Source organism: Curcuma longa, unplaced genomic scaffold (assembly GCF_044706935.1).
Source record: "Curcuma longa cultivar G26 ecotype Majalengka, Jawa Barat unplaced genomic scaffold, ITB_CL_G26_1.1 contig_14793, whole genome shotgun sequence".
Lineage (NCBI taxonomy): Eukaryota > Viridiplantae > Streptophyta > Magnoliopsida > Zingiberales > Zingiberaceae > Curcuma > Curcuma longa.
In genome coordinates, this window is record NW_027429876.1 from 1 (window position 1) to 17,600 (window position 17,600).

Consider the following 17,600-nt stretch of genomic DNA (forward strand, 5'->3'; position numbering starts at 1 on the left):
GGAGTTCATCAACGGTCATTTGTGGTGTTTATATCGTGTTCTTGAGACATAATTAAGTTGGTTATGACAGAGTAGATTAAATCTGAAGTAGATTAAAATTGAATCTCAAAAAAATTGAGTTAATATCCTTCTTCGTCGTGGTCAACTATAACTTTTCGATTTAGCTCCTCACAAATGATCGTGGGACCGATCGTATGAAACTACTGAAGTGATGAATTCCACTTTATGTTGAAGTAGTGTTTATCTCGTACATGTGCTAAAAAGATAAGGATTAGAGTGATTCGAAGCTTGCCTTAGGGCATAATTAAGTTGGTTGCGACAAAATAGTATTGCGAAGAGGATAATGATTCGAATCTTGGCGAAGCCAAGATAATAATTTCCTTCGTCGTGATCAACTATAACTTTTTAATTTATCTTTTCACAAATGATCATGAATCGATCGTAAAAAATTGCTAGATGATAGATTTTACCTTTTGCATAAGAATAATTGAAGCTTCGATTCTGACCATATTATCAATGTCCAATAATAAAGACATAGGTGGGACCACTAAGGTGGCAGATTCTATTTTTACAGAAAAATAAGAAAGGCGTGAAATGACGAAGTATTTAGGGGATATATAAAAGAATCACGTTTGAATATCGAGTTTGTATAAATTATATTTTTATTTTAATATATAAATTATTTTTTAAAAAATATGAAAGTTACAGCAAGGCTTCGGGTGATTTCGATGTGGATAAATAAAACTCTTACTGTTGGACAATCTTACTTTCTTTAAAATTAGGGTAGTAAATAAATGAAAAACTTATTGAATTAAAAATTATAAAATCCAGACTTATCTAATTTGTTGAGATAGATTTGATTCGCTACCAAATTGGGTTGAATAGGTTGCAACCTCAAAAGGCGTAGTTTATAGATTGCTCGAGTGAGTATGCTACCGATTGATCCAAGTAGACTTAACTATCGAGTGGTCTAAGTGAACCGAGTTATCAAGTGAGCTGAGCAGCTCGAGCTCCCAAATTGTTGAGTTGGATACCATACATAGAGGTATCAAGCAGGAAAGTAAGATTTTCGAGTTGGCTAAGTTGTCAAGCAAGAAGTAAGGTTGTCAAGTTGGAAGGCGAGGCTACCGAACAAGGAGGTGTGTTGAGCACTATTAAAACTTGTGTTAGACATAATTTTACAATTTGTATCCTTACACAATGTGTAAAGATTTGGTTAGACATTTACTTTCTAAAATATAATAACTCAATCACATTGGTAATCGAACACTGATTGTATGTGACAAACTAAATGAAAAATGTAGCATAAAATTCAACATGACATACTCAATTGCATGGATGTGGATCCCACTGCATGAATATGGATCCCACTGTATGGAGTGTGTCATGTTAAATTTCATACTATATTTTTTATGTAGTCTATTATTGCTCCAAACTAAATATTATTACAATTGATCTTTAATAGTCGGTCATTGCTATTCGAATAGTTACATATCAACTATTAATATTGATCAATTTTATACTTAATCATTAATGTGTATGTAACACATTTGAACCGACAAAAAAAAAATAGTCCATATTCAATTCGATATTCGATGCATACAAAAAACATACATTACACTCGCACATAAGTCAATTAAATTTAATATAATTTGAATCTTAAATCTGTATCCGTTAAGAGCGTGCACATTAGAGAAAAATTGAAGATTATAATTTAATATATAAATCAATCTCAAAGTCATACAACTTTAAATGCAAAACTAAAACTCTATTTTTATCGGAATCCATTTTGGATTCATTTTCTATTCATTTTTTCTTTTACCGATGTAAAAGGTAACTTTAATGACTCCACACAGTTGACTCTATGATCATATGTGAAGAGGGTAAGGATTTAAATCTCGACGAAACCGAGATAATATCCTCTTCCGTCGTAATCAACTTAGTTATGTCTCAGATCAAAAATTATCTTGAGTACATTTTTTATAATGACCGACTCTACCATTGAAACAGTCCCATAGTTAAAAAAATTTCTAAGAAATTTTTTAGAGACACAATATTACTATGTTGATAAGAGATTCCACTACCAAAATAACACTTCAGTCAACAAATATATATTACAAAGAGTATTCAAATCTAAAATCTCAAATAACACATATCTTCATATTTACCAATTTAGAACAAATCACTTCAACTCTATTCACTTTTTCAACACTTACGATCGCCCGATGTGTTCAGATTAGAATTCAAGCTCAATGTACAAATCATGAACAGAGCTAAAGGAATCCATAGTACCAGCTTCAACAGCAGACTCGTCACCACACAAATTACATATCGACACCTCAGACTCCTCTTTGCCTGTTAATCGTTCCACACAGTGAGGTGGCAGTAGGTTCATTATTTCAGACGTTGAATGGCAGGCTCAATCTATTCAGCATACGAGCCACAGTAGTCGTCCAACTGCAACCTCAACATTATCATTTAACCTCTTCGCCTGTTCTCTACCTAACATTCCTGACAATTTCTTCACTGCGCAAGTCATTTAACCGATTCACGCATTAACAGTGCGCTAGCTCCCTAGGCACGGGCGAGCAGCTCGACTCGAACTCATCGAACAGACTCGTCATCGCAAACGTCACGCCATCGACTTTGGATTGGACGCTATCTTCCTCCTCGCGCTGCACTGGCCTCCCGTGCCAGTGCCAGGGCCAGTGCCAGCCACCGACCGTACGTCAATTATGTCTCACTGTCAGATCCAAATCCAATCGCTCTGCCTTTAAAAATATTAACAGTGGTCGTGCGAGAAACGACTGGGCGGCGATATAACGTTAATAAATAAAATAACAAGGATGTGATCGCGCAGAGGACGGTTAGCTGGTTCGGTGGACAATGACAGTCGCATTCTTGTCGCGACTGGCACCGTGACGACGACTAGGGAGGGCTGCATCGAGATTCGATCGGCACGTCTAGGCCACCATCAGTGGCAGCGCCTGCCACATGGCACGGCGCGTTGCCTGGGAAAATGGTCACCTTCTCCCACGTTCCGCTGACTCCTCAAACACCTACGGTTACTTTTTTTTTTTCAAAGATTTTTAATAATTTAAGATTACATCAAAAGTCATCTTAATTATTTATTGACTCTATTTGATTACCGGATTACGAGATAAAAAAAAAAATAAGAATGATTATCTATAGCCCATATGAATACAGAGAAATGATATACTACTTGACCCATGCTGCGCAATCTAGTGAGCGACACAATTGACCCATCACTGTTGCCGCCCCCCCCCCCCCCTCCTGCATCGTCCAACCACCGTCGACCACCGATTGCCAGTCGAGGCGCGATCGATGCACCACTCGTCAACGCTTCGATCAGATTCTGACGCACGTCGATCTTTCTTCGGTCGATCTCCAGTCGCGATTGGGTTAGAATCTGATCGCAATTTGACTGGAATCCAACGCGTGCCACTGCCGACCACATTTCCGACCAAATTGTGCTGATGAGCGACGCATCGATCGCGTCCAGACTAATAGTCGGCGATGGCCGAACGGCGCGACGAGGGCAATCGCAACTGTGAGGGGTCAAGGCGGAACACTGTATATTTCCACATTTGGGCGGTCAGATCTGACACGCGATCGTGTGATGGACGATGGATTCCGTGTCGCTCACGGGCACGTAGAAAATCGTCGTGCAATATATATAATATATATATATATAATTTTAATAAAGATAATAATATAATTTTTTAAGAGAAATATTTTGATTATTATAAGAGAGATTGAAAAGGCCGATGCATCATTACGCTCAGTTGAGTGACGTAATGATGATGCTTAGTTAAAAAATAATATTTAATATAATTTTTATTGAAAAATATATTTATTTCAATATTATTATAATTATTATGATAGAAAAAAAATTAATTTAATTTAATCAAAATTATTATAGATAGATTGTTATTTTAAAACACTCACTGTTAACTTGGTTATTATTTCTTAAATTCATTTCAAATTTTGATAGAATTAAAGTTGGATAGAATAAGAAACTTTAATAAATTTAGATATTTTTGATCAGTTATTGAAAAGTATTATAATATAAAACTAAAAAGAATACTGAGTTAATTTATTTTAACAAGTACTAAAATGAAAATATTTTTAAGATAAAAAATATATTAAGCAATACTTTAAGAATTTCAAAATAATAAGAATTATTTTAAATTATTTTTTAGAAAGAAATATGAAAGAGCATTATTGTAATATCTTTTATAAAAGAAGTATTTTTAATGAAAATACTAATAAGAGATATTTTTTTAATTTTTGCCCATGATAATTTATGTTACCGAAGCAAGGGCATTCCCGGCATAATACTATGTGAGAAAGGAGTCGCTGGATGGCATAAAAGCCCCGGTGTCCTCCTCCGCGGCTCCTCCCCATGATTGCGTGTCGGACAAGAAGCCGACGCCCACGTCGTCCTGCCGCTCTACCTGCTGCGACAATGGAGCACCGTAGCCCTAGCAATGGCGAAGAGTTCGAGAGCGCCTGCTCCACCCCCTTCGCCAGCGCGCCCTCCAGCCCTGGCCGCGGCGGTTCCTCATCCGCGCCCGCTGGCTTCTTCTTCAGCGCCCCATCCAGCCCGATGCACTACATCCTCTCCGCTTCTTCTTCGCCCTTCTCTGCCACGAACGCCCCTTCTGATCCTGGCTCCGTTGATTTCTCCTTTGATTTTGAGTTCTCCGCCCGCGTGCCCTTGCATTCCACCGCGGCTTCTGCCGACGAGCTCTTCCTCAACGGTCAGATTCGGCCTATGAAACTGTCTTCCCACCTCCAATGCCATCAGGAGCTCTCTCTGCTTCCGGATCTCGGCGTCGAGGAGGGTGAGGACGACCATGCCAGCTGTGAGGTGGCGGAGATGGACGTCCGCAGGCGCGATGTGATGCGGCCGAGTAGTTCCGTGAATCGGAGGACTAGATCGCTGTCCCCGATGCGAAATCTACCGTTTCGCTGGCGGTCGGATGATGCGGCGAGGGGCGAGAGTGGTGAAGGCCGGGAGAAGACACCAGATCCAAAGCAGATCGAGTCAGAAGAAGCTCCGGCTCCGCCTGTCTCGGCGTCTTCCCGCTCCTCCTCTTCATCCTCGACGTCCTCTTCGTCCTCCACGGGGCGCAGCTCAAAGCGGTGGATTTTTCTGAAAGATTTCCTCCACCGGAGCAAGAGCGAAAGGAGCGACCACGGAAAGGAGAAATTCTGGCGTACTATCTCCTTTTCAGTCTCCAAAGACAGGCCAAAATCCACACCGCCGTCAGAACCCGAGACAACGCCACAGCCGGCGGAGTCCTCATCGAATCAAGAACAGGCGGCGACTCAACTGCCGCGGCAACAGAGACTGGTCAATGGGCTGGGAAGACGGCGGAGGGCTGGGCCGTCAGCGCACGAGCGGCTCTACACAGCGAATCGAGCGCAGGCAGAGGAGATGAGACGTCGAACCTTCCTTCCGTACCGGCAGGGTCTCATGGGCTGCCTGTGGTTTAGTTCCAGAAGCTACGGCGCCATTAACGGGTTCGCCCGATCTCTCAACCCCGTTTCCTCGAGGTAACCCTTTCATACTTGAAGCTGTTTCTTTTTGCATAGAAACTAAGGACCGTATGATTTCTATAATGAATTGAGTCGAACTGCTGGTTGAACTGAAATGGACTCAGACAATCTAACAAAAACAGTATGATCCAGAATATTAACTGATATACTTTTTTACTTTTATAAAATAAATATTAATAAAAACTAAGAAACTGGAATGAGAAAACTTCAACAATTATATGCTGCTGAAATTCAAAAGATACTAAAATGGGAAGAAGCCCCAGAACTGGAAAAGACATAGTTTGTATTGGTTACTGAAATTCAAAACCTGAGAACAAAATGGAAAGACTTGTAATTTGTATATGTTTTTGAAATTTAGAAACTTTGTCTAGGATCTGTATGGATAGCTGAGCAATTTGTACTGTGCAACAATGGTGATGTGCCCGCAGGTGGGATGTTAGAGGCGGATGACCAAAGGCAATAGGAGTTGTGTTTTTGTTCAAGATAAGAGGCACTGGGCGACAACCTTGAGCATTACTGCATCGAAAATGGGAGGCATGTTGCAAGATAAGAGGCGATTGGGCATTCTTGCAGAGAAGCCAAAAGGTTGCATTTGTTCAAGTTAAGCTCGAGAGAGGACATAAAGATATGGGAGGAACCTGCTGGCTATCAAGTGTGCTCGTGGAAAAGAATGAGATCGACTGTGTTAGAAGCTCTCAAGCGCTTGGTGGCATCTTCTTGTGCGAGATCAAGCGAAGAGAGGAATGCAAGAGGACTGGATATTGTGGGACTTATTATTTAGGTTACAATTTATTGTGGGATTAATCTATACACAGGAAGCGTTTTTAAAAAGCTTGATCCTTCTAGTAGTTGCCAATCACTGTGTTGATGCCAATAGTGACCCATGACTTCACAAAGATCACGTCTTCATTGAGAGATCAAAATGTTCATTTTAGGTGATCTATCTTTGGTGCAGAAGATGATGTTTGGCGTTTTTTTGTAGTTGATAGATGCACTAACACTAGTCCTTTTTTATTTGATTGAAAGCATGAGTCATGATGATTGAGGAGGAAAAAAAAATGTACAACAAAGATAACATCCCAAATTGATTTCGACCATGGTCGATCAATTTTGGGGTGGATATATATTAAATGGAGTTGGGGTGACATCGATTTGTCAAAAAAATTATGAAAACTTTTGAAATTTAAGAAATTTGGAGGATATTGTGAAACATATGAAATATTTTAAAAAATTAGAAGGTATTGTTTATGAGAGAAAATTCAAGAATATTGGACATTTGGATGAATATGAGTATTTTGCGCAAATGTGTTTTCTTTGGCATTTGGAGAATTCAAAATATTTGTAAAAACAGTATTGAAATTTTTATCTATTAGGAGTAGAAAATGATAGGATGAATGAAAAAAAAATATACGAAGATATATTTATAGATATTTTTTTAAAAAAATAATTAACCATTGAAGAATGATAAAAATTTAGCCGTTGAAAATGACTAATTTTTAGCCGGTGGACTTCTTTTTCTATTTTTTCTTTAAAAAAATAAATATCAATATAAAATTATTTTAATTTAAAGGAGTCCCAACTTTAATTAAAAGGAACTCCCTGCTATTACGAGAGAGAGCTGCTTCCCTTCGACATGTCAGCAGAATGAGAGTTCCACGAGCTCCAGCGTGGATGCCCTAAAAATTAAAAATGAAATTTGAATAGAAATGAATTAGATAATTTAATTTTTTTAGATATAATTTTTTTTATAATTAAAGCAACACACATACAGAGATAAATATAAATTTAGTATAAACTTAAATGTTATCATTCAGTCATAGCGATTACAAAAAGTAATTGTGGTACTCGATGTAGTTCTAAGAGCATCCGCAACGCTCGTAGCGTTATAACACCTTTAACCAGTGGTCGATTGGGTCCACTAATACGTGGTTGAGTGGTGGTCGACCAATGGTCGATCACCATATGATGGATCCGCCACGTGATCGACCACCACTCACACTATGCAGCTTCTACGAACGCATTAATATAAAAAAAATAAAAATAAAAAAAACCTACAGTTGGTCATTGTTATCATTCAGTCATAGCGCTCCTCCACGTTTGCTATTAAAGTAATTGTGGTACTCGATGTAGTTCTAATGATTAAAGCAAGTTCTTTCAAATAAAACAAAAAAGCTAAATCTGATTTAGGAAGGGGATTTTGCATGACTAGTCACTGTTTTAAAACATTAATATTTCGAAACAGTTACGAGAGAGCAGAATATTCGAAAGTATACGAAATATGACAACAGCGAATGAGAATTTGATAGAGCAAATCTAGGCATTAGAAACTGAACTCGGAAGAAGTTTGCCCATCTCAAAACTTGGTTTCAGTCGCGCCACTATATCCAACATTATGAGCATTAGTTTCACATCGAGTGTGACAGCTGCAGAGTTTTCACTATCCAAGGTTAAGCCTACTTCACCACAGTTTTTTGTTCTTGCAAATCATAATTTTAATTTTTTTTTTCAAACTACAATTAAAACCCCATGGCAATAACCAAAAACTCTTGCTAATTAATTCGACTTCAATGCGTCTAAAATTTCATCTTTAGCTCCAAGAAAGCAACAATTGTTGATAGAGATAAGAGAGATTCTCAAAGAAACTAAACTTCACTAACTAGATAAAATTGATTGAAAGAACTGCAATGATCTCGCATGAACTTGCAATGAAACTCAATCAACTTCGTCTAGAGCTCATCCTGCAACCATCAAATGAACAAATTGTTAGCATCATCATTGTGGAGCTGTACTAAATAACTAACTACGATTCCATAATAATTGAAGGAATGTATTATAGAAACAGGTAAGCAAGATAAAAGAGAATTTTACATGAGGAGTCTCCTTTTCATCCTCGGCATCTGAATCAGACTTTGCTTCATCTTCTGCCTCATCCTCGTCTTCAGCCTGTAATTGTGCAAATTGTCAAGTGATTCACTGAACAAAGTCACCAAGAGGATACAAGAATTGAGAATGAGTTAATTAGAATCTTACATCTATATCTGACTCATCAACTTTTGATTCCTGCAGACGATGAAATTCTTGGTTAGAAAGTATAAACATCGTCTAGTTGTATAGATAATGAAAAGTTACATTAACAAGACAAATAAGTGTTAGGAGAGACGCAACTCCAAATGACAAACTTAGTCTCGCAACTATTTCAGACTGACTACCTGGAACTTACAATACCACTCATTAAACACTATGTATACATAGCTGTTAATGCAAAGGCAGATCAAAAATAGAAAATATATAAAATATCACTACAATTTAAAAAACAAATTGTAATCACACAATATGAGAAAGATCCTTCCATAAAAATTTCTGAAGATTAGCAAATTCAGGTCATTGAACTACTGGCCGATGAAATGAAATTCCTTCAAAATCAATAGACATGATCCAATTCTTTTCCCCCCCAAAAAAACTTATTTATGGTAATAGCAGTAGCAGTCATAGATTTATTTAGCACTACTATGGTTTGAATGAGCTAAATGTGCAAAAGACCAAAACAAACTTGGAGAATTATAAAACCTTCCTTTAAGAGTTGAATATTTTATACTGTATACAGCTTCAAAATATATTGGAAACTTTAGAAGAATAAGGATACAAAGTGTGTGTTATGAACCCAGAAAGATGAATATACTAGGATAATGCAAAAAATAATAATACCTCCTCTTCCTTCTTTTTCTCAGCCTCATCAAATGCTGCCTTCTCAGCCTGTAAGAGAAAATCCAAAAATAAGAATAGGGATCCTACTGCAAGAGCATCCAATAAAATCTTATGACAAAATTTTTAGAACCCACATCTTTATTTTTGCCCCATGTTTCTTCAGCAAGCTTTTTGGCATATTCAGGATCATCAGACACCAAAATGTTATCAAACAGAGTTCCAGATTTCACCTAAGAAGCACATGGCGAATTAGATATGCAGATTTACAAACCAAAATAGGCAACTGGATTAATTTTGGAACATAAAAGTGTAAAGTAAAACTACCTGCCATAATTCAATGCCTACATATCTCAAATTAGGGTAAGCATAGATGTAGGGATCATCCTTGAAATCTGCAAAAAAAAAATTGAAAACCAAAGTACAAATGTGAACATGCTCAAACTCAGAAGTGAAAAGAAAATGAAAAACAAAATAAAATAAAATACCTGGGTTATCAATCAATGGTGCCTTCCATTTTCCCTTGTAATTGGGATTCTTAATTTTCTAAACATAAAAAATAAAGAAATTAGAATTCATGTTCTTGTTCTATGAATATCCTGCTAACTAATTTTATGGTATATAGACCTTTTGCTTCCAGGGTCCCTTGTATTCAGGGTTGGGAATGGTTGGTGTTGTCCATTCACCATCTTCTTCATCATCCCAATCTTCAGGCTGCAGATATACCAGTCATGTATGGCAAAAATAGGACACATTGACACAGGAATAGCCCTCGTAAAATCAAGAAACTTTAAAATTTTACCTTTTTAGCATCAGTATCAGGAATCTCCTTGGGAATATCATCATACCCCTTCAATAAGAAAATTAAGAAGGTGGCTTAGCATGATTAGAAGAAGTGTAGATCAAGCTAAATAAAAAGAATTTTACAACAGGAATCGCAAGCAAGTGATAGAAGAAGCAAATACAAGCTCATGTGACATCCCAAGTAAATACAGAACATTAATTTTGCAATAGTCGGTAATCTGTTTGTGATTTATATGCTATCATCCCAAGTCAAATTTGAACCTTAGTTGTGCACTTATGAAATATTCTGTATGTGATATATATGCTATCATGCTAAGTAATATCAGACCTTAATTCATGTAAGACTAATTGGTCAATGATTTATAGCTACAATCACATCCCAAGAACAGTGAAATGAGATTAGCAACCCCCCGTAACAAATTAACAACTACAAAATTTCTGAGGTTTGAGCATTATCCTTGCCTGCATGAACAACTAACGGAGAAAAAAAAAGTGGAAGATGACAAATGGGCAGAGTTATAATTACCTCAGGTTTCTTGTCCTCTGGATCAGGGATGTACTCCTTGTCATCCCAATCTTCAGGCTGCAACACAAAACAATCAAAACAAATGAAAGTTAGCACACATCACAAGATATGAACCATTTGTAGATAGTACTTACCTTCTTGGCATCAGGGTCTTTGATTTGCTTTGGAGGAAGAATATCCCAATGGCTGTACAAACTACCTGTTTGCTTCTCCTTGTTATCAATAAGAATGCTATATGTAGCATCTGGACGGACAATGAAAGTATACACATGTGTTAACTGATCAGTCTCGCATGCAACATCTTTCTTAATCAAGTGGTTCTTTCCATCACGTGTGAAGATGGCATGAACCTTTTTAGTGATGTATCCACAGATATCAGGTCCAAACATAATACTGCAATTTCCAAATCCAGAGGACCAAGTTAGTTAACAACAATCGATATAAATGAAGTCAGGAACCAGTACAAAATGACTATTAGTACCTGTATGGAGTATCTCCACCAAATTTCTTCTGATCGATTTCACCACTAAGCAATTTAATGTAACCGCCACCACAGTCAAGTTTTTGTTCATGTTTTACTGAGAATTGGAATACTAATGTCTTGTCCTTGTTGCTGAACTCAGGGAACTTTGCTGAAATAGCATAGAATCTGTTGTCTTCGGAGGTTTGGATTCCTGAAGGCAAAATTACCGTTAATCCACCAACTAATAACAAAGATAACAACATACAATTGATTGTTTGGTTCTACACATTGAAAAGTAATTTCATTAACAAAAAAATAATAATGGCATTGACAAATGAGAGTACCTTTGTCTTCAGCATCGCCTGTCCATTTTCCAGAAGTGTAGTTCCATTCTCCTGCCATGTTCTCATCCTTCTTCCAGTCGGATTTGATCCACCTATCCTCCCATCCATCTTTGGAAATGAATTGAAAAAAAATGAATTAAGAACAAACAGTAATGTGTGGATCTTCTAATTTCTTTTTCATAAGCAAAATAAAATGTGAAAATTTTAGCTTCAACAAACGACAATATCAAATACACAAGGAGGATCAAACCGAGGGATAATAGCTTCAGCAAACAATAATATCACATACAAAAGGAGGAAAAAGCCGGAGATAAATATAAAAGTGTAGAGAGATCAAGATTGGGCAAACTAAGAGTATCAAGCATTAAAAATCTAAAGATTTCTTCATCTGACAAGGAACTCAACCTAACATTATTTGTAACAGTCCACACGATCCCAGAGAAAATTGTCGCAATGCCTTTTACTAACGGTTATAACGAGTTAGTACAATCTTATATAACCCCTAAGAAAACCAAAAAAATATCATTTAAAGGAAAGGGATCTGCTTAAAAAAAATATACCGACTTCCTGACTAAACCAAAAGACTGAAAAAGGCCAATGCAATCGAAGAAAGAGCTATAGCTGGGTAATTTTCATTCCAGCTGCCTCACACATGGAACAGAGTGAAACCAAACAGATGATCGAAACCATTATCGACGCTTGTGCGAGAGGATGATACAAATATCATATACCATCAGCAATCAGAGCCAGAAACAGGAAAAAGTGATCGACAAAAGTTAAATAAAAATTCAAACTCTACGAGGGAATAAATGCGCATCGAGATCGGAGGAATAGACTAGATCCAGATCGCCAATAGATCGTAGAGGAGCTCATACCGTCGAATCGTTCCTCGAAGTAGACGTCGGCAGAGACGATGGAAGCGACGGCGATCACTGTCGCTAGGGCAGCAACGAGAGGACGACTTCTCCAGATCGCCATTCCTTGTGGAGTCTAACATTTTGGATCTTATTATTCGATAAATAGAAGAATTTATGCGTTCTAGAAACTTCCTGGTAACTTTGCTCCGCCTTACCGAGTTAAACCACCCTAGGAAAGAACCTAACCAATGGAATTAGGCCATGTGGAAAATCGACGTGTTGGTCTTTTATAGACTACGATGTAATAATAGGCAGGTTTTGAAGAACTTCTTCATATTTATTGGGCCAAAATAAAAAAATCTTTTATTTTTATTATTATAACATGTTTGAGAATATTCTAATTGCCACGTATAAACCTTGTTTTTATTATAATTACAAAAAGCATCTCATGTTAAAAAAATTAAAAGGACGTTTATTTTATTTTTTTCCTATTTTAGGACCTGCTTAAAATTACTGAGAATTAATTAAAAACATTCCAGTTTAATTAAAATTGGTCTTATTTATCAAAATTAATTAAATACTATTCAAAGTTTTTATAATATGAAATGGTGTTAATCAAAATCACTTTGTTTGAAATAATTATGATAAAAGTTAATCCATTAGAGCAGTTTTAATCAAATATGATGTAGATATATTGGAATAAGTGTATTTTAAAAAATAAAATGAAAAAAAATATGAGTGCTAATTTATTTAACATGAGTGTTCTATTAATTATTAAAAAAATAAAGAGAGTTATTTTCATATAAATGTCTACTTATTCGTTTAATTCAATTAGTTACATCCTTACTTAAATAGTAATGACTTTTTAATTACTCAATGTACCCTTTCCAGTAGTTAATATTATTTTTTCAGAATAAAGGCCTTAGACATAATAATTGTTAGACTTTGCTAATTGTTATGAGTATTATGATTGGACATGTAGGACAGAAAAAAAGATGACTTGTCACATGATCATCACAATTGACTTGATCAGTTGATTAGACCCATTCATCTCATTTAGAGTCCCTATTCGATCACTTGTCCATCTACTTAGACTCAACCCGTAGCTCTGATCCATCTTATTGTGGACTCAGATGGCCATGATCAACAAGAGCTCTACGACTCACCAATTTCATTGCTCCTATAGTTTATGCCTATTTCGGCTCTTCCCTCTTAGATTGTCAAATTGTTCAGTCAGTCATAATCAAATCTGTTAGATAGTCACATCACCGTCGTCAAGAAATTATGAGACATAACAATCTCATGATGCCAAGCTATGGCGATGAGAGAACATTCCATCCGTAATGATCGCGGATAATTGTGGCGATAAGATGTTTTATATACTTTGACAGGACATCTCCTCTAACAAGATCCTACTGTATAATATTCTTCTTAATTAAGAAAAAACATCTCTTCTGATAAAATCTACTGGGCAGATATTTTTCTTAATTAATGATAAGATAAGCTGATTTAATTTTCTCCCCTCTCTGTCTATATAACCTCTTGATATTGCATGTACATGTACGGAATCTCACAATCTTCAACCAGCTTCTTTCAAGTTTTTTCTTTTTCCTCCGATGATGACTAATTTGAACGTTAGAGTGATCGAGCCAGGAATCACTCTGACCTTTCTTTCTCTCTGTGTTAGTGCTTATAGGTTCCATTGCTCATCTGCGTGGTTGATGGCGGATCCACGAGGGATCTCAACAGGAGCACTAATGCATCCATTTAGCTAGCCAAATGTTTCTTTAGATTATTCATAAAGTTAAAAGGAGGGGAGACCACTGGAGAGGGAGATGATCGCTGTTGAGGTTGGGGCTTTTCTACCGGACACCGGCCATCGGTTATCTCATTCTACTCGTCCCGCCACTCGCCTGAACGCCGATGAAGTAAGCCTTGGGGTTGGGGTCAACCTTGAAGGAGACCCGTGGAATGTGCATGCGCGGCTTTCCAGGCGCCTTCACCATCTTCCACGGTAGTACTGATCTCCTACAGCAGGCCATGATCGTCTTCCATGCTCCTTCGGCGCACTACCTGACTCCGACTACGAGAGCTCGGATCAATTTTTCGGCCGCCACGACGCAGATGTACAGACACACGGCCAAAGCCCTGACGAGGGCAACGAGCAGAGCCACGTATGAAATTCTTCGGGCGTCAGCAAGGTTAAGATCACACCATAGTGAATGAAACCGAGAACCGGAAAACAACAATCTTCAGCTGTATCAAATGAGTCAGCTTGGATTTGGTAATACTTCAACCTTTTGCTACCCATGTTCAGCTTGGATTTTGAGATTCCTTGCAATTGGTTTCTTGGAGGCACCAGAGAAGAGAGAGAGGAAGACATTCTCGTCCAGGATAATCTGCGGAGCTCTCTTCCTCAACCTATACCAGTCTTATTGCTCTGCTTCCCATTGACTGCACTCTGCTCAACAAGCTGCCCTTCTTTCACTCTCCCTCGCTTACTTAGCCATGTAAAATGAGTTCCTAGAGATTATCGTCAACATCTATCGCCTCTCCCCTCTCTCTCGTCATAGAACGACAGTGGCAAGGGAAGACTGAAGAGAAGAGGCTTCACGGAGCCTCGCGCTTGGGTAAGGAAGGAGGAGGATGCGAAGAGAGGGAAAGTGCGGCGTCTGAAGCCCGAGGCGTGATTAATTTGGCTAGCGTTTAGTCCCACATTGCTAGTACTGATTGTGCTTCCTGCAGAGAAAATTATAAATTGGTTCAGGGTTGACCGAGGAAAAAACATGCAGCTGTGTGATAGGCACAAAGCGAATTATTCTTTCGCCTTTTACTAAAGAATACCGTGTGCCTGTCATTAAAAACAGCATACATTAATTTTTGAGAGGGCTCTTTTATATAAGGAGCCCTAACAAATTGCAACTTAATTTTCCCTGATAATTAAATTAACTATCTTAGTAATTGTAAGAGCTGGAACATTTCATATATTTAATTTTATCTCATATCTTCGTTATTTTACAACGTGGATGAGTCTATTTTCTTAATTTTATCCTTTTAATCTTTTTATTATGTATGTTTGTAATGGCCAGTTGGGTCTAACAACGCAGTTAATCTTTTGACCGTTGTCCACGAGCGAGGCTAAGTTGTGTTTAACTATCTATTTTATGCAATTTAGGGAGCTAGAGCTAATCTTAAGGTTTTTGAGTTTTTATTGAGTGAAATTATTATCAGTATAATTATCGAGTAAATAATTTAGATTATAAAGTACTACATGTGTTTGAATTAAATAGTATACATATTGGATTCATGTCTAAATCAAAAACTCTGTAAAATAAAACCCTTAATCTCTATAATCCCTCAGCTATTTTATGAAACACATGATACAATTGCTAGTTTTGCACTTGCAATTATTTAAAACTTTTCAAAGCAGGAAGTTCAATTTAATTCATAATAATAAAAAGTGGAAGATCCTTCAGTGTCTAAATATATTTTACCATCACAAATTAAGGAGAGCAACAGATTATAGCCTTAACAAATCCTACTTATCTGAATGCAGCTATCTGTTCAGATGATTATATATAACCACGCATCCTTAGTTTCTTAGAGGTCTAGAAACATAGATCACGAGGTAAAATTTTAAAAAATATAGAACAATTATTGTTAAAAGTTATACAAGAACTTGTTATACAAGTGGAGAAGAAAGAGAACAAAGTTATCTTATACACCAATTGAGATTTGGGATATATGGAAGAACATTTGAGATGCAAAAAAATAGCAGCGAAATTCATTGACTGCTAAAAGCAATAGAAATATTGAGGTCGTTGGCTCGAGCATGAGATCCTCAAAGCATATGACTGGATCATGATATATTGTAGAGCATGTATTGACTTGATGAGTTTACAGTAAATTTATATAAAAATTTTATAATTATTAATCAACTTATTTTAATTTATAAAAAAATTATGTTTGCAGGTAAATATTTTACACAGACCTGACACTTGTTGGGAGGTATTTCGCAATACTCATAAGAAAAATGATGACACTTTTATCGATGATCGTTCAAAGACCATAGATATAAGAATGTAAACTTTATTATTCTTACATTTAACAATGACTAACTTTATTAATTGTATATTAGATAATAATATTTTTTTTCATAAGACGATATGACTGATCAAGTTGCACAGGCGTTTCAGTCTGCTATTGAAGGAGAGGACTTACATACTCTATCAAATAATTTATATTTTGAGATTATCGATGGATCAAAAAAGAATTCTCTCTATGACTTTGGCTCCCAAGCACGGGTTAAATATTATCATGTGATAGCTCTTAGGGCCAGGGGTTGTCCTAGTTCTTTATCTACTGAAGTGCAATCATAAAAAAAGAAAATTAAGGATTGAGTGATCGGGTCACGATATTAGAGCAGTCGAAGTAGTCAATGAAAGATCAGGTCAAAACGGTAGTAGAGCAGCAAATATAAGAATTTTTTTTCTCTATTCATTAATGAGTCATTCTCCTTTTCCGACGTCGTATGGTTTCGATTCACAATAGACCTACGACTCAAACCTACTGATAACTAATTTTTTTGTGGTGTATTGCCCTTCAATTTAATTTTTTTTATCATTCATAAAACATGTAAAATAGTTCTGTTAATTTTGATATTATATTTAGTTCTAATTGTATTATATCTTTTCAGGAAAAATGTAATAAAATGTCAACACTTAAAAAAACTAGATTTTATACTATATGCTATTATTAATGTATATATTCTGTTAAAATATATTAAATTTGTGTTTATTATTTTAAATATTCTTCTAATAAGTAGTTTTAGTTTTGTGCTATTCTAAATTTTTTAGTTTTAGATTCATATACGAGCAAAATTCTTTAAAAATAAAAAATGTAATGAAGTTTGAACCATGTAAGTAGTTTTGTTCTTGTGTAAATCCATGTTATCCAACTAATATATATCTTAACTTTAGATTCATATATGAGATTGTAGTTTTGTCCTTATGTAAATCCATGTTATCCAACTAATATGTAAGTTAACTTTAGATTCATATATGAGATTGTTTCAAAATATGAAAGGTAGTGGAATCTGAATGTGCATGTTTTTATTAAACCTATCATATTGTGCTGGCTACAGAATGGGATGATGAGAAGGAAGAAGCCAAAGAAGTGATGATTTTATTTGTTTTTGAACTAGAATCATTTGATTGTTTTTGTGATGGATAAGTGTAGTTGAATGCTGTTTTTTTGTTGAATGTAAGTCGAAGGTTGCTTTGTTGAATGCCTTTTTTTTTTTTTTGTTGAATGTCTTG

At 36.4% G+C, this 17,600-nt stretch overlaps 2 protein-coding genes and 1 non-coding gene across 3 annotated transcripts; 2 read left to right on the forward strand and 1 right to left on the reverse strand.

Annotated features, from left to right (window-relative positions):
* The first annotated feature begins 4,444 nt into the window (after positions 1–4,444).
* LOC141816183 (uncharacterized) lies at positions 4,445–6,123 on the forward strand. The gene is made up of 2 exons (XM_074704017.1): positions 4,445–5,583; positions 6,015–6,123. The coding sequence occupies exons 1-2, from the start codon at positions 4,490–4,492 to the stop codon at positions 6,034–6,036; spliced, it is 1,116 nt and encodes a 371-aa protein (XP_074560118.1). The 5' UTR covers positions 4,445–4,489; the 3' UTR covers positions 6,037–6,123.
* Positions 6,124–8,139: 2,016 nt separating this feature from the next.
* LOC141816177 (calreticulin-like) lies at positions 8,140–12,408 on the reverse strand. The gene is made up of 14 exons (XM_074704009.1): positions 12,301–12,408; positions 11,426–11,533; positions 11,100–11,292; positions 10,753–11,011; positions 10,619–10,675; positions 10,091–10,138; positions 9,916–10,002; positions 9,777–9,834; positions 9,616–9,683; positions 9,426–9,521; positions 9,292–9,339; positions 8,617–8,646; positions 8,455–8,529; positions 8,140–8,324 (listed from the first exon to the last, which is right to left on the reverse strand). The coding sequence occupies exons 1-14, from the start codon at positions 12,401–12,403 to the stop codon at positions 8,313–8,315; spliced, it is 1,242 nt and encodes a 413-aa protein (XP_074560110.1). The 5' UTR covers positions 12,404–12,408; the 3' UTR covers positions 8,140–8,312.
* Positions 12,409–15,072: 2,664 nt separating this feature from the next.
* On the forward strand, positions 15,073–15,190 carry LOC141816189 (U5 spliceosomal RNA). The gene has a single exon (XR_012600657.1). It is a non-coding gene; the product is annotated as a U5 spliceosomal RNA (small nuclear RNA).
* The last annotated feature ends 2,410 nt before the right edge of the window (positions 15,191–17,600 follow it).

What these genes read in the sequence shown, in the direction of transcription:
- LOC141816177 (XM_074704009.1), bottom strand. Translation starts at nt 12,403, where the DNA reads ATGGCGATCTGGAGAAGTCGTCCTCTCGTTGCTGCCCTAGCGACAGTG. An exon ending in AAGACCCTGATGCCAAGAAG is followed by an intron (nt 10,676 to 10,752) that starts GTAAGTACTATC and finishes TTTGTGTTGCAG; the next exon opens with CCTGAAGATTGGGATGACAA. An exon ending in CAGAGGACAAGAAACCTGAG is followed by an intron (nt 10,139 to 10,618) that starts GTAATTATAACT and finishes TTCTTATTGAAG; the next exon opens with GGGTATGATGATATTCCCAA.
- LOC141816183 (XM_074704017.1), top strand. Translation starts at nt 4,490, where the DNA reads ATGGAGCACCGTAGCCCTAGCAATGGCGAAGAGTTCGAGAGCGCCTGC. An exon ending in CTCAACCCCGTTTCCTCGAG is followed by an intron (nt 5,584 to 6,014) that starts GTAACCCTTTCA and finishes ATGTGCCCGCAG; the next exon opens with GTGGGATGTTAGAGGCGGAT.